This window comes from Blennius ocellaris, assembly GCF_963422515.1.
Source record: "Blennius ocellaris genome assembly, chromosome: 16".
Classification (NCBI taxonomy): domain Eukaryota; kingdom Metazoa; phylum Chordata; class Actinopteri; order Blenniiformes; family Blenniidae; genus Blennius; species Blennius ocellaris.
In genome coordinates, this window is record NC_137665.1 from 3,223,397 (window position 1) to 3,247,410 (window position 24,014).

The 24,014-nt window shown below is 45.9% G+C and overlaps 1 protein-coding gene across 1 annotated transcript in view; it reads right to left on the reverse strand.

Moving 5' to 3' along the window:
• Nucleotides 1–22,971, reverse strand: part of usp43b (ubiquitin specific peptidase 43b) — a 66,627-nt gene extending 43,656 nt beyond the window's left edge. The window contains 2 exon segments of the mRNA XM_080511542.1: nucleotides 14,737–14,883; nucleotides 22,170–22,971. Coding sequence (XP_080367668.1) covers nucleotides 14,737–14,883; nucleotides 22,170–22,781 — 759 coding nt within the window. The 5' untranslated portion in view covers nucleotides 22,782–22,971.
• Between the last annotated feature and the right edge of the window lie 1,043 nt (nucleotides 22,972–24,014).

Here is a 24,014-nt window from a genome sequence, read left to right on the forward strand (position 1 = left end):
CGATGAACAAGACAAAACACTGCTTGCGTCAAGGCCATCAGCAGTCGTCTCCAGGGTTTCAATACGTCAGTTAAGAGGTGGAAACGGTCTCTGCAGCCACATATCTGTGGGGCGATGATGATAAGGGCCGACACTGGCCATCAGATGGACTGATTCCACACGAAGCGAGACGCTTAAATCCAAAGCCACGAGTATCTACAGAGGCTCTAAAAAAGAAATGTAAACAAAAAAAGCCTGAGAATTGTCTACCTCGGCTTAATCTGTAAGCCTCAATGCCAACGGAGGCGAATGTGCCAGCGCCCGAGGAGCAAGAAGAAAATTAAAACTTAAAGCCCCCCCCCCCCTCACCCTGGCACCTTGAGAGTGGCGTAATTGATTTCTGGGATTTAGATAAATGACAAAGATACAGCACGCCGCTGAGCGGTGGGCTGGAGGCTGCCCGCCTGCCTCAGCGGCGTCAGCAGGAGGCCAGAGTTCACAAAGTATGATTTTCTTCTTCTTCTCCTTTTTTTGTTTTCTGAGCTGATTGAAAGCAGAACAGAGAGCAGGCAGAGCGGTGGAGAGAGTGCGATGTGATAATCGGGTTGTCGAGAGGCTTCTCCGAGTCGGGACTGTTTCTCTACAAGCTTCATTTTCCTCAAACTACCAAAAATAGCTACTGATTTCATTGCAGGCGAGTTCTAAACGACACCCATCAGCCATAACATTGTGCCAACTGAAGTGAATCAGACCGATTATATATTTTTTAGCGATGCTACTGAAGAGCGACCGCAGTTCAAACTGGACAAGTTAAAGTGGTCTGAAGGATTTTTTTTTTTAAATCACAGGTTCCTTATGTATCTCAGGGACGCAGTGGAGGAAGGGATCTTTGTTTTAGCCATGTTCTTCTGGGTAAATGTGCAAAGGCTGAACCAGGGACGATGGTGGAAATGATGCAACTCGACGGCTCGGTCAACTCTGAGGGAAAGTTTGAATTGCCGACCCAAACGGATCCATGAAGACCCGACGTCACAACTTCCAGAACTCCAAGAGAGTCTTGGCGTCACCTTCAGAGGAATTGTGACGTTTCGCTGAATGTTAGGTCAGCTTTGGCAGCAACAGATCAATGTTGATGCAGGTGGTTTTAATGTTCGGGCTGACTGGTCTTCTGATGTGGAGAGCCGTTGTATTTACGTCGACGACTCCAATGTAATTAAATCCGCATTATCTTGAATAAAGAGCACAATAAATCGACTCAACGAGAGCGAGGACAACAAGCGCTGATGCTATTACACAGCAAGACGTTTACTTTGCTCGAGGCTTTTCCACAGTCTTATTTATTTTACTTTTTTTAAAGAGTCTTGGCAGCCGTGGAAACCGCACGACATTTGCTCGTTATTCATTTTGAGCAGTGGGGATGTCGATACGCAGGCGACTGGCGCGGCACCGAGTCGCCGTCAGACCGCAGACCGTCGACTCCTGGACATCTGTACTTCGGCATGAAAGTCTGAGATCGCTCAGATTAACGGTGCACTCCGGCCCATCGGGGAGGCTTTCAATTATTCACCCCAAAAAATGTTGCTGGGAGTGATTTCTGTGGCGAGATCCACTATAAAGGAACTCGGGCTGTCCGGTGTGGGTAAAAATCCAGGAAATGTGCACACACACACACACATTCCCAAATCACCGCCGTCGCCTTCCTCACAGACCACCTGTCTCATCCTGATGGGTTTTCAGGGACGTGGAGGGGAGGTAGATCGTAAAGGGGAGGAGGGGAGGTGTGGGGGGGGGGGGGGGGGGGGGGGGGCTGTTCTCAGTAATGGCCCCGATGTGAATAATTTAAACAAGCCGTGGAAACACACAGGGATGGACATGTGCTGCCGTTGGACAGGGCACTACAGGGAAGTGATCGAGAACGAGCTCCAAAGGACGCCGGAATCCCTGCGGTGACGGGGGGGTGACGGGGGAGACGGGGGTGACGGGGGTGACGGGGGGAGACGGGGGTGACGGGAGCAGACGCCAAACGGTGCGGCGGCCGCCTTGCAAGAGGATTCCCGAAAAAAAACCACCGCGTGCGCCTGTCGTACGACGTATTCGGATGCAGATGAGGCGAGAGCAAGGAGAGCTATTGAGAAAGACGCGCACTCAGCTGACACACGTTGATAAATAATGGACAGTCTCCTCCGAGCCGCTGTCGCGTGGCTACCCCTCTATAAATAGTCCCGATAATACCGATGCTGGAAGCTTTTCTCTCCCTCTCTCTGACCCCCCCCCCCCCCTCTCCAGCCCATTATTCCCCCGGGGGGGGGGGGGGGGGGGGGGGGTGCATTTGTATGGACCCGCTAAGTGCCCAGACATTGATGCACAGACTCGAACTGGAGTTGTAGCTCTTCAGCTTTACAGTGTCGTGGCGTCAGTCTGCTCCAGTTCGGACGCACCGAAGACCAACCGTCGTGAGGTGATGCTATTCTGGTAACCACTGCATGATGTTGGTTTTTATTACGACTAAACCCACTGAAAGCTAAAAAAACAAAAAAAGGCCTCATTTTTTGACTATGAAGTGAAAGTCGAGATTTCTAAACTACCATAAGAGTTCAGGTTCCGATGCAGAGCTGTAGTAAGTATTGAGCAGACGACCGTGTATCACGGCTAAATAGAGGCTGAAATCCATGTAAACACACCGACTGGAGTTGATGACAACCGCTTGAATGGGCTTCGAATCGGAGGCTTTCATGGGTTGATTAGATCGGCGGTAAACAGGCGAGTTTCGCTCGCCAGTTTGCTTTATTTACATTTTAAAAGACTTTTATTAGACGAGCCAAACACGCGTGGATTCTCTAAACTCGGCCCCGACTCTTTTAACCCATTGAAGTTAAACACCGGAATGTTTAAGATAGGATGTTGGAATTTAAATTACACCTGGATTTAGGTGATCTGAACAGGACTATGAAAAAAGAAGACTTAAAAAAAAAATAAAATCACTTAAAAAAAAAAGAAATGTTTTTAATGGATTGTACTCAGACTTCAGGCTTCTCAGCTTTGTAGTTTTTCTTCAGAATAGTGTTTTTAATAACGATTACAGAACACATCACTTTAATCGTAAAACAAACGTTTTTTTCAGGACAGTGATTATAATGAGACGACAGGATTGTTAAAGATTTTTGATGACATCCAGTCAAACTTTTAGCCTATTTTGAGATGTTTTTAAGGATAGATTTTGAAATACAATCTCATTTGGTTCATTTTACACTTTCCAACATACTTTCAGAACATATAAATAAAATATAGTTGTTTTCCCCCCAGAACTGACTCCAAAAAGTCAACCATTAAAAAAACAAACAAAAAAAAACCAGGTCTTAAAATTTCCTTTAACAATAATATAGTGTTGAAGATCTTAAAGACTTATGAGTCAATATTTTGAGTCAATAAAGGGTAAAATCAAATAAAAATTGAGGATAAAATACAAAACTCAAATGTCAGCTGATATAAATAGACTCTTTCAAACTGTGGGCTTCAGCCGATTCATCATAATTCATCAAAATGAATTCCATCCGAACCAGACGGAAAGGAAAGAGCTTTCAAAAAAGAGGAATGACAGAGACGGAAAATATGACGCGTCGGATGGAGACGGCGAGGAGCCGGTCAGCAGGGAGCTTCTGTTCCCGTGGCCTCAAAACTCTGTCGGAGTGACGGCGTGGCGCAGAGAACCCAACAGCCACACCGAGGAAGAGTAAACTGCTGGGGTTTTCTTTTTCTTTTCTTGTGTGATATTTGAAAAAGCAGGCCATGTGCTGAGTGCAGACTGTGACTGACTGAATAACTTCGGCGAAAACTCTCTGCCCGCCGCACGAACCATCTGACCTCAGAGCGACTCGCCAATAAAGCGACGCCGACTCAAACTGCAAGGGAGATTTATTTAAAGGGACAGCTGATCATTTCAAGAAGAATCAGGAGTTTGGTTGCCTCCTTCGCCGTTCCTTTTCCAGCAGCTCGTCTCTCCCACGAATAAACTTTTATCACCTCTGGTTGTATTTCTCTCAGAGTTTAAATGCCTTTCTTCGGTCCAACTGTTTCTCCCTGAAAGGCTCCAATTAACCTCGAATGCACGATTGTGGGCCTTTGAGAGAAAAGACGAACTGGAGGAAACCTGGACATGCAAACTCCACACAAAGATCAACCCAGCCGGGATTATTGATATCATTTGTTATATGCTCTTCATATTTATGGGCAAATTACAATATGTTTGCTGATATACTTTCCACTTATTATTGCTCATGTGGAATTTGTGTTTTTTTCCTTTATAAAAGTGCCCTGAAGTGACTGTGTTGTATTTGACACTGGATACAGTTGAAATTGAACCCAATGACATTTGTGTATCTGTATTTATAGAAGTGTACATAATATACATGTTAATAGTTACAATAAGAGTATACATGTTATACACATATATTTAACCATCGTCAGACATGTTTGAATATATTTGCACGTGCATATCAATATATTTGATCTATGTTCTTTGTACTCAGTGCATTCACATAGGAATATATTTCCATATAAGTACTGTAAGTATGATTGTACACTGAGGTGTGTTTTAAATATATACATATTCAAATTCCAAGGTACCTTTATATATTATTGCTTACTAGCTGATACATTTGAACTTGCTAACTCACTAACTAACTTACCATGTTAATCCCCTTGGATCATTTTATTTTGTTTTTAACCCATCCTACTTCTAGGACACAGAGGTGCGGACACAGTATAAAGTTTAAATATGTCCTTCACATTTGCTCTGATATTTTATTTGTGCATTCGTCAACTTTTTTAATTATGCTTTCACACATTTTAACGTGTCCTTATGATGACCTAATACAGTATTTACATATGTATTTATTACTTATATAGAGATATATCGCTCGGAACTACTAAGTAATATTATACGTTCAAAACTACGTTATGCTTTAAACATTTAAAGGATTAATTTATCAACAGTTCCTAAGATTCGATTGTGAGAAATAATCACCTCATGTGTAGAATTACTTCTTTCACCATCAATAGAGATTTTAATCTAGAATTCAAACACGGACACCGTCTCTTTCTCCTTTCTGGAGCTTCTCAGGTGATTTACTCCACATTTTAAGAGAGCAGCAGGAGAGGATGGGGGAGAAATTAATTCTAATGAAGGCAGGTCGACCTCCTGAGCTGATGAGCTTTATTATTACCCTTCTGCCTCGGCGGCTGCGGCTGATGACTCCGGCGACACAGACGAGGATAAAATGACTCCAGACGTCGGCGGAGACAAACCGCGGCTTCTGATACTTCTGCCGGGCGGCAATAAATATACACCGCGCTAATTAGGAGGACTATTACGGCAGACGCACAGAGTTCAGCGCATCTGACTCTTTAAATTGGCGTTTCTTGGGCCAGATTGATAATTATTGCTTTTTCAATAAATAAATCAATTCATCTTTCCAGCCAGACTGGATTCTCTCAGCGATAGCGCATTAACAAGGGAGACTTGCTGTGACGGGCACGCCTCCCGGCCTAAATTATTTCTATCAACCACTGTTTAAATCCTCCCAGTCAGCCTGTTGTTTCAGACAATTGATCTCCACTCAGTGAATTTGATTCATTTAAACTGTTGTGCTCGGCGCCGCACGCCAATCAGACACAGCGGGATTGGAAATTATTTGTGTGCGAGTGAATTTTGTTTTTTTCTCCCCCATCAAACGGAGAGAACCCGTCTCTCTTCAATCGAGCCGGATTTCTCCAGAAAGCAAGACGAAGCTTTTCATTCTCCGGTCTGAGACGCAGCGTGTGTTTCAAGACAAATCCGCGAGAGTTCGGGCGACACTTTGCGTGCCGCCGATTCAAACTTTTAACTTGTGAATGTTTTACTTTCAAAGCGATTCGACCCCCCGTCGTCCCTCTGGGAGCTCCAAGTCGCACAAAATACAAACGTTAAGCACGCTTCCATTTTTTTTTTTATTCACAAGCTCGACACAACTTAACGAGCAAACATTTATCCGGGCCGAGCGCAGCAGTGTCGTTTTAACCGCTACTTAAACCACCGGCGACGCGTCGAGTCGTCTGGACCGGTCGGAGCTGGAATTGCGTCTCGGCGCCAACGGTGAGGAAACGCGAATACCAGTCTCATTTTAAGGGGGCGAACTTAACATGACCTGAAATGCAACCTGCAGGACGAAAAGAGGCACACTGATGGTGATAGAGAAGTAAATTACAGTCATATAGCGATTCCAGACACCTACTTTTTATGATTGAGAATAATTACCGGCATCTTTAGAGACATGTGATGATCTTTTTTCCAGCCGCAAACCCCTGCAACATTTTTGCATTTTCATTTCGGTTGCGTTTTCACTTAAAATGTCGTCATATAAACGGGGCCAAAGTCCGATTTTGTTCGGTCTCAGATGTAAGCGCATCGTCCATGACCCTCGTCAATCTGCTGCTGTTGAAGAACCGAATGCGAATTTGCTCCTTCAGCTCCGGATGTTTTTGTTTTTCGCGCACAATGAGCCGTCTTGGTTATCCGTCTTTATAGACGTCTTGATCTACTAAAGTTCCTCACAGGTTTCTCTGATACTCCAAACCCTTTCTACCGTTTCTGTTTCCTGCTGCATATTTTATATATTTTACTCAAATGTTGCCGTTTGCCTCTTTGCCAACATGTAGCTTGTGCTATTGTTCAAACACGCCACCTAGTGGTCTCAGATGATATAAGTTGACGGGACAAAAATAATTTAATAAAGTGAATACGTTGCACGATTACACAGAGAACTGCATTGCGTACTTGCCATCAGTGACTGTACAGATGTAACGTGCGCTCAAATGACAGTGAATTGAGTTCAGACCAATAAGCAGACATCCAGTAGATATTTCTATCGACGCCGATTCTGGGTCGGAGGTGACGGAGAACCTGAAACACGAAGTGCTCGCGCTCGCACCCTGCCCTCCAAGCTGCTTTTCCAGCTGGGTGGTTCCGAGCCACAGGAAGCTATTCGAGCTTGTCGGGGCGGATCGAACCAAAGGCAGAGTGAAAGGGAAACACGCACGCAGCAGAAACAACACACAAGAATCACAACAGAGACAATTCGCGTCCAGCTTTAACCAGAGCGGTGGCCACACACACAGACCCCCGCTCTGTTCTGGATTCAGAGGTACACTGTTAGAATGAGTGTCTAAATTCAGTGTGTATGTGATAAATTCAGTAAGACAGGATTATACATAGGGGGGTATATGTGGTCAGTGGACCACCAGTGTGATGAAGAGGGATGAGGTGCAAGACTTTCACCACACAAGAACATGGTTTTTGTTTTTTGTTTTTTCAGTGCGATCCTTCAGAATAGCCGCAGTGACTCCGACCAGCCCCGTTTGGACTCCTACACACATGCATTTCACCTTGTTGTTTTCAAGCTGAGGTATGAGTGGGCACATTGCTGCTCCAGCAGATCGCTGTTGAACCACCGAATAACTAAACCTAATACTTGCAGAGACAGAGGCGTCGGGCTGCATTGCTCTGGAGAGTAATGCTTGTGACGACGGGTGGCTTGAAATGTGTGCACTTTGCCGTCGGCGTGAAGAAATTTTAGTTGTATCAGAAAACAGGATCTCATTGTGGGACAGTCATGTTTATGGATCGATATGGGGTTTAGTAACACGAGTAACAGTAACAATAACAACATTCTTGAGTAAACACTGAGTAAATAATTGCTGCTGTTGTTGTTAAAACCACTGGTTGACTTGATGAGGAAAACACAGAGACAGAAGGTTTGTGTAAATGAAGTAAAATGCGTGTTGTGGTGTCTCGTGGTTGTTTGGTTGTAAAGGATTTGGGGTCTGTTTACACGACAACGGTGGACAGAACCATTGAAACGCAACTTTTTGAAAATGGTTCCAAAATTGGATTAATCGCATCCCATTTGAACCATGTGCCAGTTCACTGCACTCATATTCAAACGACAGAAAAGGAGACTCTCAAAAAAAAAGCTATTTTTCTGAACTGGTGAACGCATCCTAAATAATGGGAGTCAAATAGATGGCTCTCGGACAAGAAACTGGCCGACCAGAAAATCAAAACAAGATGGCAGGATGAGCCTGGGAAGTATAAAAAGTGCATACAGGCACTGCTAAATCTGATTTTCGGCATTTTTAGAAGCGAAAAACGTAATAAAAGTACAAGTGTCAAAAGGAGGATGTGATTTATGGACATTTCAGTGTAGTTTGCTCTTGGAGGCGTCATTAAAAGATCATGTAGTAAAATGCTTTTATATTAATATTTTTGCTGATCCGGCCCACCCGATATCAGATGGCGCATGTTGAGCTTTATTTAAATTATCACTGCCAACAAGGTAAAAACCGCCACGTGCAGAAGTGCCTTTTGTGCAAAAAAAGCGTCGCCTTCGTTCGCCCCGTCACTGTTGGTAAACGTCTACATCTCGCCTCTAACCGAAGACCTCCACCCCTTTTTTTTTGTCACGCAGAATCAAAGCAGTTTTCCCCTCTTCACAACTTCCCCCCCGTCTCTCATTCTGTCACTCCTGCTTACCGCCGCCTCGTCCCGGCGCAGCGCTACTGCAGCGAACGCCGCCTCACCTCTGCTGCTCTGCACAACAAGTGTCTCTTTCTTCCTGGCACTCACAAAGGGCTGCATTCATGAAGCAGAGAGAGAGAGAGAGGGCGAGAGAGAGAGAGAGGGTGAGAGAGGGCGAGAGAGAGAGCGTCACTCTGTGTTTCCTGAGTGATAAACGATCAGCAGGCCTCGGGAGAATGTGCAGCGCACGAGTCAAAGCCATGGAGAGGCGAACGGTAAATGTTAGCATGCAGCGCGGGTCTGATCGCGCGGCGCAGAGTGTCGCCTTCCATCACCGATACAAAACACTTTAGGCTTCGGCTACGAAAAAACCAGCCTCACACCCGGCGTTTCGCGAAAGCCAAAGTCAGCTTTAGAGGCGTGTTGATGATGATGGGAAATAGTGGGTTGGGGGAGGAGAGGGGAGGGGAGGAGGGGTTCCCTCATCCTCTCTGGCATGCCGGTGTGAAACGGTAGCTAACAACACATGTTCAGAAACAATTAGCGCAGCCCGACAGGCTCCTGGATCAGCAGGAAGGAGCTCGCAGGCGGTGAAAAGGGAACGTGCAGCGACTGGTAAAGCGGTAAACTGGCCGTGACCCCGGACGACTCCGCCGAGGCTCCGTCAGTCCGGCCGCGGAGGAGATTAACACTGAAGGTGAAGCGCACGGCAGATAACAAGAAAACACTTAAATCCCGGACCAAAGTTGATCCCCGAGCGGCGGGCGCTTTTTAAAGTTTCGGAAGGAAAGGCGAGTTCACAGACTGGCCCTCTGTTGCTCCCCCCCCCCTCGGCGAGGCCCCACCGTGCCCCCGTCACAAAGCCGGTTTGTGGGAGGGCCAAGCGATATCGGCCTGCATACCACAGCCTTACTGTACATTCCTCCGGAGGTTGCAGGACGTGAGCGCCCGTGACGGGACGGGGGCAGCAGATAAGGCGAGGGGTAAACCGTGATTCACGGCGAGATTAAGTGGCGAGAGTTATTTTTCCCTTTCGTCGGCGAGTGTCTCTCGGACCGCGTGTTTCCTCGCAGATAAAAAGTGAAATCCACGACAACCTTGATGTCTGCAGAAAGCCCGGCCCCGGCTGATAGCAGGACATGAGAGACGAGCGTCAGCCGGAGATCTTCTGCTCTGGACCGTGGCCGCCGAGCGGAGAGATATCGACTCGTACGCTGCATATTGGATGGCAGCGCCTAAATTTTTTCCCCCCGTAATGATCACTCATTAAGCACGTCGGAGGGTTTCACAGTCCCATCGGATGACGCTCAATTCCCCACAGGGAAATAGACTAATCGGAAAAGGCTGATAACACAAGCTTTACCTCCAGCGGCGTATTGCTATAATCTGTTGACAGATGAGGTACAGCACATGCTGCGTCAGCGCGCTCATCATCTCTGAAACAATCACGCGTGTTTCTTCACAGTTAATGTGTCGCTTTTGGAAGATCGTTTTTTATTCAACAATGACGGATTAAAAACTACAGGATCGTCCACCCAAAACCAGTCTTTAAATTAAATTAAATACACGCATACAATTCACCTCCTGGCTCCCCGCGACTTTAACATTTAGTTTTTCATGTTTTCAACCAAATTCTGATTTTATTTGTTAGAATACTTTTTGAGAACTTTAATAAATGCATTCATCCGACAACACATCCAATTCCACTTTTTTTTGTGCGCTTGTGGGTTCTCAGCGCTCCATTTAAATCACAGCATGCAAAAGAAGCGTAAACAGCCTGCAGCATTTAAAAACCCTCCTTTAACGAGATTCATAAGAGGAGGGCTTGTTCTGGATCTCAGTGTTTCCCGTAAAGGTCTGCTCCAGATTTTGACTGCCTGGAACTCGTCACCTTTGTTATTAATGTTGAGATCAGTACAGTCACCTTATCAACAGAGTTACATTGCAAGATGTGAAATATTGTGGATTTCTTTACCGGCGTGCTTTTTTTTAAAGTCACTGTTCCATAATCCTCTTCAGTGAGAGTTTATAAGCAGCAATGTTAACAGTGAAGCTGCAGTGCGGAGCCCCCCCCAGTGCGTCGCCACCGGTGGCGTTCAGATGCAGGGTCATGCGAAGGTCAGCGTTGTCCTGCGGCCCATATTCAGGTAATAGTGGGGAAAAACATGTTACGCTCCACATGACCCCCGAGGGAGCCGGCATGCAAGGTTTAATGGGCTCAGAGGAGCTTTCTGGAAAACAACATTCATTTTCCAATTCCCATTTTCAAATCTGTGGATGTTCCAGCAGGAAAAGTTATCGAATGATTAGATATAAAAGAAGCTTTTAGGAGAAGTAAAGAAGAGAAATGGTTTAATAATCTGTCAAAAATCTTGTTCATTTAAAAGTTCAGAATTTAAACATGGCAAATTTTAATACACTGTACATTTATAAAGTTATCTGCATTGCTTCTTGGACGACAGGGGCTAAATCTTGTGACACATGTGGGGCGTTCGTTCTGTTAAACGCAGCCACGGTCACACTAATGAGACATTATTTACCCAGAGACACTGTAATCTGCCCGCCCACAGCTCATCACCACAACGACCTAACGGTGTTATTTTAAAATAAAAAATACTACTAGTATAGACACAGACTCCCAGAAGAATCTGGACTCGTGTGAAACTTTGCTTTACCTTTACAATATTTATTTATTTATCTGTATAGTTGGATTATTTCAAGCCTTTATATTTGTGCTATAGGACTTTCAAAGCCACGTAAAATCTAATTTACTTCTGTAGTTAATGAAACGTAGCATATGTCGCCTTCCAAATAAGTTGTGAATTGACTCACGTAGTGTGTGTGTTTTTTTTTTTTCTTATGTACAATGACAATCACACATTGGGGTTTCTTGTCTTACAGCAACCAAAGACTGAAAAATGGAGAACTGAACCAGTGGGCAATGTAAGACTATTGCCTCATCTCACTTCCCACCATCCTGCATGTTCAGGGGCGCACATGGTCATCAGATAATCTTAAAATAGATGGGAATTTTTTTTTATTAAAGATCACCCAAGATGGCGCCACCATCTCGCCATGAAGGAAGCAGAAACATCCGTGTTGAGTTTCACAGGAATCCCAGAAGGACGTACACAGCAGTAAACAGTGTAGTGACTGTAATGCAAACTCCATCGTACAGCAGAGTTCACAACACTCTCAACATTTCTTTGCGTCCGTCCACACTTCAGCGGCTCCTCTCGGTGTTAACGAGGTGTGGCGACATTTTCCCCCCGGGGGCGCCGCAGAATCATGACAGACCTTATCAGCAGCTCTCCAGTCCCGGCCTCCTGTCATGTCCTCTGCACACCCAAGTGCACTCAAAGATACGCTCCAGACCTTCATCGTCACATCTCTCTCTCCCCCCCCGTCCACCCCTCCACCCCCTCCACCCCCTCCACCCTCACCTCGCCCTTCGCTTTCATCCTGAATTAAAGGGAAGCTTCGCTGACGCGGGAGAGGGAAACACTGCGTCGTCGCATCAGACAGGACGAGCCGGAGAAGTCAAACTTTGACTGGCCACACACGGGAGATATAAAGGTAAACCGACGTCCACGTTCACACAGTTGCAAGTCACTGAGATTAAAATAATCTGGAGTGCAAGAGACATGTCAAACTTAGTCAAAGTACGTCTGCGCCCAACAAGTGTTTTTCTATCAAAATTCTGAATACTCAGCGATAAAAGTGAATTCTTGTGCCTTACTCTGCATTTTCCCTTTATGTTTATGTATTCATGTCAGTTGATTTGAAATACAGTTGGTCTTATGGGTTTTACTAAATGGAGCTTACATGTTCCCTTTGGGTCGCCGATACCAGCTTCTGACCCCTGTGACCTTGGAAAAGGCCGTATGGATTGGATCAATCTCACTGATCATCTCACTTTAACGGGACCTGTGTCTTTAGTTTATTGTCAAAGGTTTATTTGTAAAGTGGCAGAGCAAAAAGACAGAATATAAAGGAAGAGAATTCTGTCTGAATGAGATTAATAATAAATAAATAGTGTGAACAAGTGCAAATTAAGGGAAAGGAAGAAGGAAACTGGTGAAACAAACATGCAGCATGACTAAGGTGATGACAGTGACATGGGTCCATTACAGAGATTTGTTTGTTTTATATGGGCATCATAAGTTACTGGTACCAGATATTGTTGCAAGCAAGGAGGATATTTTATTTTATATTTAAAATCAGGCGACACAAAATGTTTGTTTCGACCGTAATTCATCTTTTAGAAGCATCATGTTGGAAACTTGAGCTCCGGTAGTAATTGATTTAATAGCTGCAATTAGTTCTGAAAATTTAATTCAAATTAATTCTTAACCTGTTGTCTTAAAACGCACGAGCTTTAGAAACCCCATATGAGCACAGGATGAACATGCAAACTCAATACGAGTCCAATTGCCGTGCAGCAACTGTGGAATCTGCGAAGCCCAAAAAAAAAGAAAATAGGAGTAACACTTGCTTTCGCAAGACAAGCCAAAATCTTCAAACACGACCTTTGCTGTGTAATGATATGCGGAGCTGACGGAGCACTTTGCAAAAACAATCCCTTTCTCCCTTTTTAATTGAGGACAGCAGTCAATAGGAGACGGGGCCGTAGGTCAGCCCCACAGAGCTCACAGGGAAGGGCACGTCTGAAACCTCGCAATCTTAATCCACGACGAAGAGGCATCGGGATAAATCACTGCAGCGGGAAACAAGAAGGGCGGCGTGTTTTGAGTGGATCCGTTTGCAATGACTCACCAGCGGCGGGCGAAGCGGCGTTCACATGCATCGCTTATCAACCCAATAACACTATTTAAAAAAAAAAGAAGGATGTCTATTTCAAAAAGTGAAAACTAGTTTTTAATAATACATGTGAACTCCGCTTTAGCGGCTCGCAGCAGCGAGCAGTTCAAAGTTTCGGCGGAGGAGGATCAGGACGCGCCGGCGCCCGCAGGCGCACCTCGAGGAGGCGACGCGCCGAGAGGAAATCAAACGCCAGATCGCCACACTTGCACTCTCCTTGTCCACGGGCAATGCATTAGACACGGAGGGAGGCTGCACGCCGCAGACTGCCACACTGGTTGCGAGTGGCTTGAAAACGGCTCTGCGGGACAGAACTCGAGGCTTCTGAGGAGCCAAACTGTGCCGAAGGCTGCCGGTGGAATCGGCGCCGCGTTTCTGGACAGTCCCTGCACGGGAAGGTTAAACTTGACGGCTTAATAGCACACAAACACAAACACAAACTCTGAGACGTGAACCAACACGTACAGCCACGGATCTTATGCTAGCTGTGTGCGACATGCGATGAATAATCTCAGCTGACGTGAATTATGCCGTTAATGCACAGTTTATGCGGCGACAACTCGTCTTAAAACGGTCCTGACTATGAATTAACATCCAGTGTATGATGCTCGTGTAATCGCATAACCTGCCGGTGGCTTCACGATGCATCAAGCCGTAAGAGTTCAGCATGCATTATACATTAAATCATGTATTTAATCGTAATGAGTCATGCATTAGTAATGCGTCAATTAAGCATGCGGTATGATCCGTTTATTTCAAATTAATGATGCCCTGGCAGCCTGCTGGGTTCGGTGCAAACTGCAACGTCCACAGTGCAACTCGTCTAAAGTGCTTTTCCTGCCTCCGACTCCAGAGCAGACATGAAGATTTAAAAGGCACAAAAAAGGAAGTAGTGCTTGCTAGATTGGGTTCCTATTTTAAAAAACTGTCCGTACCATTGAAAAGCCTGTTTATTTTCTTGTGGGATGAGTAACAGAGCTGGATAAAAAAAAAAAAATGTAGATATTGAAACTTCATACTGATCATCAGTAACGTGCCCAAAGATACTAAAATATTGATATTTTTAAACCCAAATGTGTGTGAGCACTATAAACAAAATCACCCGGAGCAATAAAACATTCCTGCCCTAATGTGCGTTTCTTCCACTCTTCTTCTTCTCGACTTGGTGACGAATCACCTCCTAGAATGGAGCATCTTGGTCCACTAACATGTCCGAGTCCACAATTCTGTGGAGGGTTTCTGGTCAAGGACTACAGGTCAGGTCTAAAAACACACACGAGGCTCACTTAAAAACTGTCGTTTTGTACTTAATGTGGCTCGCGGTGTTATTCTCAGTTAAATTGCTTCGGCATCAGATTGAAATCGATCCGATTGGTCGGTCTTACCTTTCCCGGAGCTTTGATCCTGTTGTTGTTATTGTGGGAGGCCAGGATGACGTCTTCATGGACGCAGTCCAGCAGCCACAGGAGGAACTCCAGGGCATCGTGCTGGGAATTGCCCCGGAACTGAGACCCATACTTGGACACTATAGTCTGGAAATAGAAATAGAACAAAAAAAAAAACATGAAAGTGTTGTTCGTCTTTAATCGCGATTGGCTGAGCTGCTGATTTTTCTGTTCATGCTGTGATGAGAAACAAGTAAAATTCCCAAGGTCTTGTCTTTTTTTTTTTTTCCAAAGATAATATTACAAGAGGGATCATTTTATTAAACGTTTGTAATTTGAAATTAATCAAAATAGCGGTCGCTTTCTTCGTAAATCTCACTGCCTGTTCACTGGTTTTGAGTGTGAATGAGCAGCTTTAACGTGGCCGTCTCCACACAACGCAGATCAGACGAGTCCTAGAATTGCAAATTTGCTCCATTAGAGCAGACTCAATTCAGAGTTTTAATTTGAAAAGAAAAAAACACACACACACAAAAAAAGGCTTTTGTCTAAAAAGTGTTAATTACTGTTAAATTCCGCTCAAGAAACTACATTTCTTGTTTAGTTTTTTTTTTTTTAAATGGTACTTTCTGCATTTGGCAGTGAGACTCAGTCGTCACTCTGTTCCCTGATACAGCTGGTTAAAGTCCTCGCCTCTTGCGATTGGCCAGTTGTAGCCGTGGAAACGTAAATGATTGGGGATTACGTCTCAAAGACCTTTTTTTTGTCTCTCGCTCAGAGATTTTGTCAACGATTTGCAGCCATACAAGCGAGTGCGACTTGCATAAAGGAGGGAGGTTAAACTGAACTAAGTGCTCAAGTCTCCTCGAGCGAAGCGTGGACCTAATTATTGCTGACGGGCTTCCAGACGTCAAATAAGACGTGGCCTCGACTTTTCACTCTCCCGACGTAATCGAGCAACTCAAAAATCACGGTCGGTAACGAAATCAAAGAGTCACAATGTGTTTCGTGGACATCATGTTTTCGTTCCAGTGAATAATCGATCTACTTTCGTCAAAGGAATGTCTGGAGCAGGAAAATGTGCAAAGTGGATCAGGTTGAGCCTCAAATGGGCCAAACGGTAATGCACAGAAGACAGCAAATTGTATATTCAAAACTCCAGCTCTTGTCGGTTGTTTGCAGTTGCCAGCGTGTCTTAAAAGAGGTGTAATAAGACGGAGCGAAAAGGATAATGTGCAGCTATGGCTCACTGACGCATGTAGTCCCATCGAGGCCCCAGCATGTTATTAAAGGATCTCCTGCTAACGTCACGGTGCCAGATACAACAAACCACCTTCTGAGGTCTGATGGAGCCCATCCCTCCACAGGTGAAGGATATTTCGCGGCGAGACCACGGTCTTAACAATATAAGCCAAGTGTTTATGTGACGGCTGATTGGTGGAGGTTTTTCCCAGTGTGAAGCTTTTTTTCCAACCCAACACGGGCCAGAGCAGACCTTTCAAAAATTACACTTGAGCAAATTTTCCCTTTAAAACATCCAAAGACAGACGTTCAGTACGACCAGAGCAACAACTAATTGCATGCAGGGGAAGAGCCGCCGCTTCAAAAGACGTTTCTCAGACGCAGACAAGAGCAAAAAAAAGTGAACATTAAAAACTCCTCGATGCAGAAGAGCTGCTGGTGGAGCCTCGGCAGTGATAAGGTTCTCTAATCTCGTCCTCTGATCTCATCTTGAAAGTGAAGCTTCCCGTCGCCTCGTAGATCTCCAGAACGTCAGAAAGTGATGAGCGCTGTCATCAAACGCCGGATTCTTACGATAACTCGCGAGATAAGTTTCGTCAGAGCAAGTAGAAAGTTCACACGAGTGGAAATGCTCGGGCTCATATAGCTGGACAGCTCGGTGTGCGTGTGTGTGTGTGTGTGTGTGTGTGTGTGTGTAGCAGCATGACAAACCAAGAGCCAGGCAGACATTTGTAAGCTGTTTGTTTGCAGCACATATTTACCGTTCGCTTTTCTTTTTTGCAGCCACAGATGGCACACCTCCGAATGTGGAGAGTCTCAGGTTTTTTAAACCCGCGTTTCAAACGAAGCGTTTACGACCCGAAAACGTGTGAATTTCCTCGGCGGCCTGATTTTGCCGCACCTCGTCTTACAAGCGAGGCGAGATCTGAAGCAGCAGCTTTAAAAGAAAAAAAAAAAAAAAAGTCAGTGATTTTGGAAACATTCGGCGTTGTTTCGTCGAAACTCTTTGATATAAACTGCACCATGACCCCGTACCAACCTAAAACCTTTGTGTAGTTAGTCATTAGAGCAAAGCAATAACAGTCATTACCATCAGCCCTTTGAAGGTGCCAATTGTCTCAGTGATATAATTGAAGGTTGGAAAAGGCCAGGAGATTTTTTTTTTTATTGCCGTCTGTGGCATAATGGGCGCTGGTCCCTGCTAATGTGTATAACCATCCAGCTGAAGAATAAATGAGGCCGTCATCATTTTGGCACTAAAAATTCAACCTTTTGCTGATCATTTTTAACCACTTGGGTTATTTACTTTCAGGTTTTCATTGCATTTCATGGCTACCTGCAAGATTAATCGGATGCTTACTTACAAGTAAACATCCAGGGAAGTGTGGATACTGTGTAAAATGCAAACAACAAAAGCATAAATGTAATTAGTTGCAACAAGACAAAGGCTTCCCGAAAACCAGCACTGGCTCCTGAAGCTATAAAGCACTGCAAAGGAGCAAAGCAGGAATAAACAAGATGTATGGGTGTCTGCTCAATTCCAGATGAACTCCGGGGAAGGGAAAAAAAGGGGTCGTAAAACCTGTGTCCTCCAAGCCGAAGAGGAAAAACCGTCCAGCTCCGTGTGCAGCTCAAAAACAAGGCTGGTGCGTTCGTGTCCACGGGCAGAATAACTGGTCTGAGCCTCGAAACAAAATTCAGCACAAATGACAAAAATATAGTAGTAAGAAAAAAAAGAGTCCAGTTGGTAAAAATGGTGTCTTTGAATGGATGGATGGATGGATGGCTGGTCTACTAGTGTAGAAGATCTATGAATACTAATATACTGTGTTTTCATGTGCATTTTACCAAACACTTAATTATCGGCAATTGTAAAAGCAGCCACCAGCTCAAAGTTTAATATCAGGAGTGATGCAATAAGCATCATCATCATTTTCAAGAGTTCAGGCCTCACCAATGTACACAGTTTTATATATACCACTCCAAAACTGATTGAATTCTTACTGGGTCAAAAAAAAAAGAAAGAAAAGAAAGTGATCAAGTGCTACTGAACACACCAAGAACTTTCTGGCCAATCCCCACCACTGCCAGTACAACAATGACAAGTCATGTGACTTTCTCCACCGAGCCACATAAATAATTGTCAACACACTGATGGTGAATGTGGAACACGGGCCCTGTGAGCGAACCGCCGTCATCCCAGCAGTGAGTCGGCGCTGGAGGGAGGATGACATTCCAGTCCACTCCCCTCTTGGTTCCCAGGCCTCTCATGTTATGGAAACCAGCAAATTCGATGTTGAGTAACTGTTTGAGTTTCAGGCTCCGTCCCCCGTCCAGGCCCCTCCGCACAAACACACCACCCTGCCGAGGGTGTGGGTGGTGGTGGGGGTGGGGGGGGGGGGGTCCAACAAGAGCGGTCCGGATCAAAAGCACACATCTGCTCCCAGGTTGAGGAAAATCAACCTTTCATGCAAAAGTCCCAGAGAGAGTGAGAGGTCAGGCCAGGACGCAGCGACGATGGCAAAACAACACAAAGTCGCCCAGGGTTACTTCATCTCTCGCGAGCGTCTACAGAGCCGCCTCCCTCCTCCACCTGTATTGTCCTATAAGCCAGGTGGTGCTGGAATGTGGCAGGGATCCAGACGCTCGGCGGGACTTTGTTGTTCGTTCTCCCCGGAGCCGAGCAGACGGCGGCTTATTCATTAACTCTGTGGAACGTTTGATACGACGAGGGAGACGACCCCTGCACAGTTGCGAATGCATCGGGACAAAAAAAAAAAAGAAAGAGGAATCCCTTTTAACATCTGCAGTTTTTTCCTCAGCTCTCATCAAAATTCATGCGATGTGAAGACAGGTAGTCCTTTTAATCTGCCTCGCTTTAGCTGAACTTCCGGAGGCCTGCGAAGACTAACAATCAACCCAGAAAACCAGCAGATTAATAGAGCCAGTTAAACAAAGACCCATCCTTTTTGGAGGATTGCGTGTAAGTGGTCTGTGCTGTCTGGCGTTTCCTGCAACTGGGAGCCAATTTAGCCTCTCAGACCTGAGCCTCGGAGCAATCTGATCATTTTATAATGCCTCCCTGCAGGCAGCTGTGGTATTACTCAACAGGCAATTTCAGGAGGCCGGAGCTGCACGAACCCTGGACCTCCTATGGTCACAAACCACAGCCGTGGGTTTGCGTGTGCACGCGCTTCAACACAGGAAACATCTTTTCAAAAAAAAAAAAAAAAAAGGGGGGGGGGGGGGGGGGGGTGTTTTGAATCCCTCCTGTACTCTTGGCAAGCCGTTTGCACGGCGCTCCCTCCGATCGTTATGCAACACACTGGTGATATTGGACTCCAGTAAGATAAGAGGGAAAAGAAAGCGCGGGAGACTCGTTGGCAGCACCAACCCTGGATGACAGGGGACAACAGATGGAGAGAAAACTCGAGGAACAACAAGCTAATCCACGTTGAAACCGACTCCCTGCATCAGTAACAAATATCTGGCTGCACTGAGACGAAAGCGCTTCCTTTGCTTCGCAGGTAGTTTCTGCCTCACGCAGTCAAGTGTGACAAAAAAAAATAAATCATGAAAGTGCCTTTTTGCAGCAGGGGTCAAGCTATTCCAGCAGTCATTTTTACACGAGTAATTAGCATTTCCAAGAATAGATCTATTGTGTCACTCTTCGCTGCTCCATATTATCTACTTCTTGCCCTGAACTCCGGCTCAGAGGGAGAAGCTGTAGGCGAATAAAGAACAGTTGCACCCCCGCTCACTCCTGCCATCAGCGTGGATCGCCTGGGGGGTGGGCTCCATCCAGCCCCCTCCTCAGGGAAGCAGGAAGTCGCTCTTTCTTGTACCAACATAAGGACTTGAGCTGCGAAAAGCACATTAAAATAAAAAAAACTGGTGCAACAGTGGTATCGGGTCCAGTCCTGTTCATGTGGTGGGAGGCTTTTCCTCGTCTATCTCCCATTGGCTTTTATCCGCAGATCTTTTCTTAACTGTACCTCCAACTTTGATATTGTGAACAAGCATCTCCGATATGGCCTTTTCCTTTTGTGCTCCATCAAATCACGCCACGCAAATAAACAGACGCCATCAGATTGTTGTTGCGTAAACAGGGTCTGACATAAGAAAAAAAAAACATAATTTCAATATTCTTGTTTGCACCGGCATGACGTGGAGCGGCGTAGTTTTACATTTTGCGTCTACACTGCAACGTTTTGAAATCCGTTTACACAGAAACGGCAGAAAAGCCGATCGTGTCAGGGGAACGGCCGCGCTGTAAACGGACACCCAAAACACAACGAAAGCGTCCCGTTCTCACCTGAACACCTTGTCGTGTAAACATGCCCCGAGACGATCGCGCCCCGTGAGCCACCCGCAAACTGTAAACGCCACCTATTTCATACGATCCAGCGGTGAGCCAGGCCCACGGTTTGCACCGCAGCGCATTTAAATCCTGCGACGGCGACGAGGACAAAGCTGGACACTTGACTCTCTGTGAGTCACCACACACAGCGGCTCATCAGAGGATGACGCCAGCGGAGTGAGATCAGTGCAGGTACCCGTTGACCCCGTGGCCTCATAGCCGCTGTGACGCGAAGCAGCATGCCTCATTATCGCCCGGCAGGAAAACACTGGAGTCAGACGGGCCGAGCGCTGGATACTTGTTGTTGCCCGTGGGAGGCGGACGGGTGCCGTGCTATTATATCAAATGACGCAAGGCTTGCAACACCCCCGTTTTATCCGAACGGGACATTCTGGCTACTCAGCGCTGTGTTTATGGCACGATGTGTGAATAACATGTGATTATGTTTGACGACTCTGCACTTAAGGTAGCAGGAGGCTAATAATGCAAAAGTAGGTGCTCGGGTAATAACTGTGAGGCCGCCCTGACCTTTTTATCAAGGCTTTGCCAGTGTACAGTGGGAGTGATTACAGGAGGGAGCAGGATGGCTGGATGCCCCCACTTTTGAAAAAATATATCAAAACAAATAAAGCATCACCTTGAAATAAACTAAACTATATTATTTCAAAATACATTAATTGAAAGTAATATGCGTCGGGATAAAACAAGCATTTTTGCATTCCAAATGTGTGTGTTCGGCGTTATTCCTGAGAGTATTTAAAGTGGGAAACGTAAGAGTTTGTATGAATGTGTTCTGTGTGGACGTTTCAAAAAATAGCTACAAACTTGTAAGTCTCAAGCGCACGCATTATTCTCACTTCCCTTCTGCACCCGCAGTCACCAGGTACGAAATAATTAGTCCTATTGCTCGATTATAATTTTCTATTTCGCGATAGTGCAAAATGGCACAGAGCTCGTCGGTGTAGATTTATAGCTTTACAAATGCTTTTAATATATTGCTTGACCTGCTTTTAGCTTTTATAATTCCATCATTGTAAGTTATATCGTGTCCAAACTGATTTAGAACACGGATCAAGATCCCACTTTTGATGTCCGTATCAACTTTTGTGGTTTCACAAAGAGCCCGTTTCCACATTTCAAGTGAAAACGCAGTATTTTTGTTTCATAAAATTTTCATGTTTACATGGTGATGTCAGTTAAAATAAAATTGGCAGCAACGCTGAAAACTATGCAGTTAGCACACCAAACCATTAGAGGGTGCTGTTGGTTGTTTTTGTAATGAAACAACACACACCTGCACTGAGGACAATACACTACAATACACAATACACATTAACAATGGCGAGTCCGCAGACATTCGAATGGACAAACAAAGTTGGATTTCTATTATTGGTGACTCTATAAAACTACCAAGTCCCAGGAGAACATGTTCTGCTTAGTCATGACACTGTCTTCAACTTTTGACCTATTTTGAGCTTTTTAACATTGAATCACTGGATGATTAAGTGGACATGCAATTGACTAAAGGTAAAATATGCAATAAATACAAGCTCCTATGTATATGATACTTATTCAGGTATCATTTCATGCATTTCCTGCTGTTCTGTGGCAACCAGGTATCAATGAATTGGGAAATGTCCAAAAAATGTTTGGCCTAATATTCACAATTAACAGTGAGAATTTGCAGAACATTAATGCACAGTGCATTTAAACCTAATTTAGTCCAATCCGGGTTATGCATGTGAATATTTAAACGTGCCATGTGACACATCCTCCGCATGGTGCGCAATCTGCAACACCTGCACCTGCTGTTGCTTGCGCTTTTGGATACCTTAAAGTCCACGGACAGCTGCGGGATGTACTCCAGCGTCCACAGAGCCCTGACCAGCGAGGCCAGCTGCGTGGTGACCTCCCCCCGGGCCAGACGCGTGTCGTCGCCCCGCAGCGTGCCGTCGACCGCGGGGACACTCAGGTCCATCCTGTAGCGCTCCAAGCCCAGGTACTCCGCCAGCAGGTCGGTGTTGCTCAGACACTGCACCACGGCGTTCATGAAGCAGGTGTTGCCGTGGTTCTTCAGCCCCAGCACGCCGGGGACCTTGTCCCCGTACTGGAAAAGTAGTTTCTCTCTGCCGGTGCACAGAGACGACGACGTGCTCGGTGCGCTTTTGGCCACCGGCGCGTCCTCCTTGACGGCCCCCGAGCCGGCGCTCAGGGTGCACGGCGCGCCATTTCCGAACCCCCCGTCGTCGTCCTCCGCCGCCGCGTCCCGCGCGTCTCCAAAGTGCGTGAAAGTGCCCAAAGTTTTCATGATCCTGTTCATGAAGCTCCCCACAGACTTCAGGGATTTCTTCCTGAACAGCCTCGCGGATTTCGGCTTCTTCTCTTTGCGCCTGTCCTCTCTCGATGCCGACATGTCCTCCCGGACCCTGCTCGGCTTCTCCATGACTCCGCTCCTTCGCTCCGTCGCAGATCTCTCCACCTCCTCCTCCTCCTCACGCCGCTAATTGTGCAGATCTCGACGCCTCCGTGTCGCTCCTCTGCCGCCGTCCCTCGTCCGGATTGCCGCGGGGAGAGCGCGCGGAGGCGCCACCATCGCGGACACAACAGCTCAGTGTTCCCCCGCCGTGCGCCGACAGGAAACCTCCCTCACCCATCGCAGCACTTACTGAAGGCGCTCATTATCACCCCGGACGCCGCTGTCACCGGCAGCAGTGTCCAGCCGCCGCTGCGCAGCACCGAGCGCCGCCTGTGCCCTCCCATCGCGCGCCGCCCGGCCTGTTAAAGGCTGCCGGTGGTGGGACTGCCCCCTCCCACCTCCCACCTCCCACCTCCCAGCTCCCAGGTCCCTGCTTCCAGCTCCGAATTCCCGGCTTCAGGCACCAGAGTGTGGAAGCTCACCGACCAGGTCTACAGTCTTTAACACCGAGCGCCACTTTATCCCAAATAAAAAATCATGTTTCGCCTGCAAACTGAAGAGAACAAAGAGGATCAACTTTGTGCAAAGTATTATGATGCGTAACGATTTCAGAACTTCAATGGTAAAATGCTGATGTTTTATTGGGACAACCATCTGTCGATATTGTTGTTATTGTATCTGTTTTAGAAAACTTTTTTTTTTTTTTTTTTTTAGGCTTTTGTTCTTTGGCTACCAGCAGTTTAATTTTGGCTGTTTCAGCCAGTTAAGTTTTTTTTTTTTTTATTATCACAACTGAAAATTAACTCACATTTTTGTACCCCATTAAAGTGAATAATGAGAAACAATACCTTTTTTTTCCAATAACACCAAGCAGGTGTTACATAATTTTTCACTTGTGTTGGTATTCTTGTAGCGGATGCTGGAGAACTGGACCATCAATAAAAACCTGAAACGAGGTACTCTAAGAATATCAGATACCATCTTTCATATGCAGTGTGGGTCTACTTCATGTCATGTTGTGGTTTTAAATCCGATCCAGACCTCCGTCTCTTGAGTTTGTCGTCGTGTGGTGGACTGATGACCTGTCCAGAGTGGAACCGGCCTTCATCCATTATCCGCTGTCATCAACCTCAGCGTAGAACTGCAACCCTGAAATACATGAAGCGGTCTAGAAGACGGATGCACGCGTGGGTATGAAGTGCTGGACAAACATTACAGTGTGTGAAGTTACTCAGATTTAATTGTATCACTGGTTTAGGA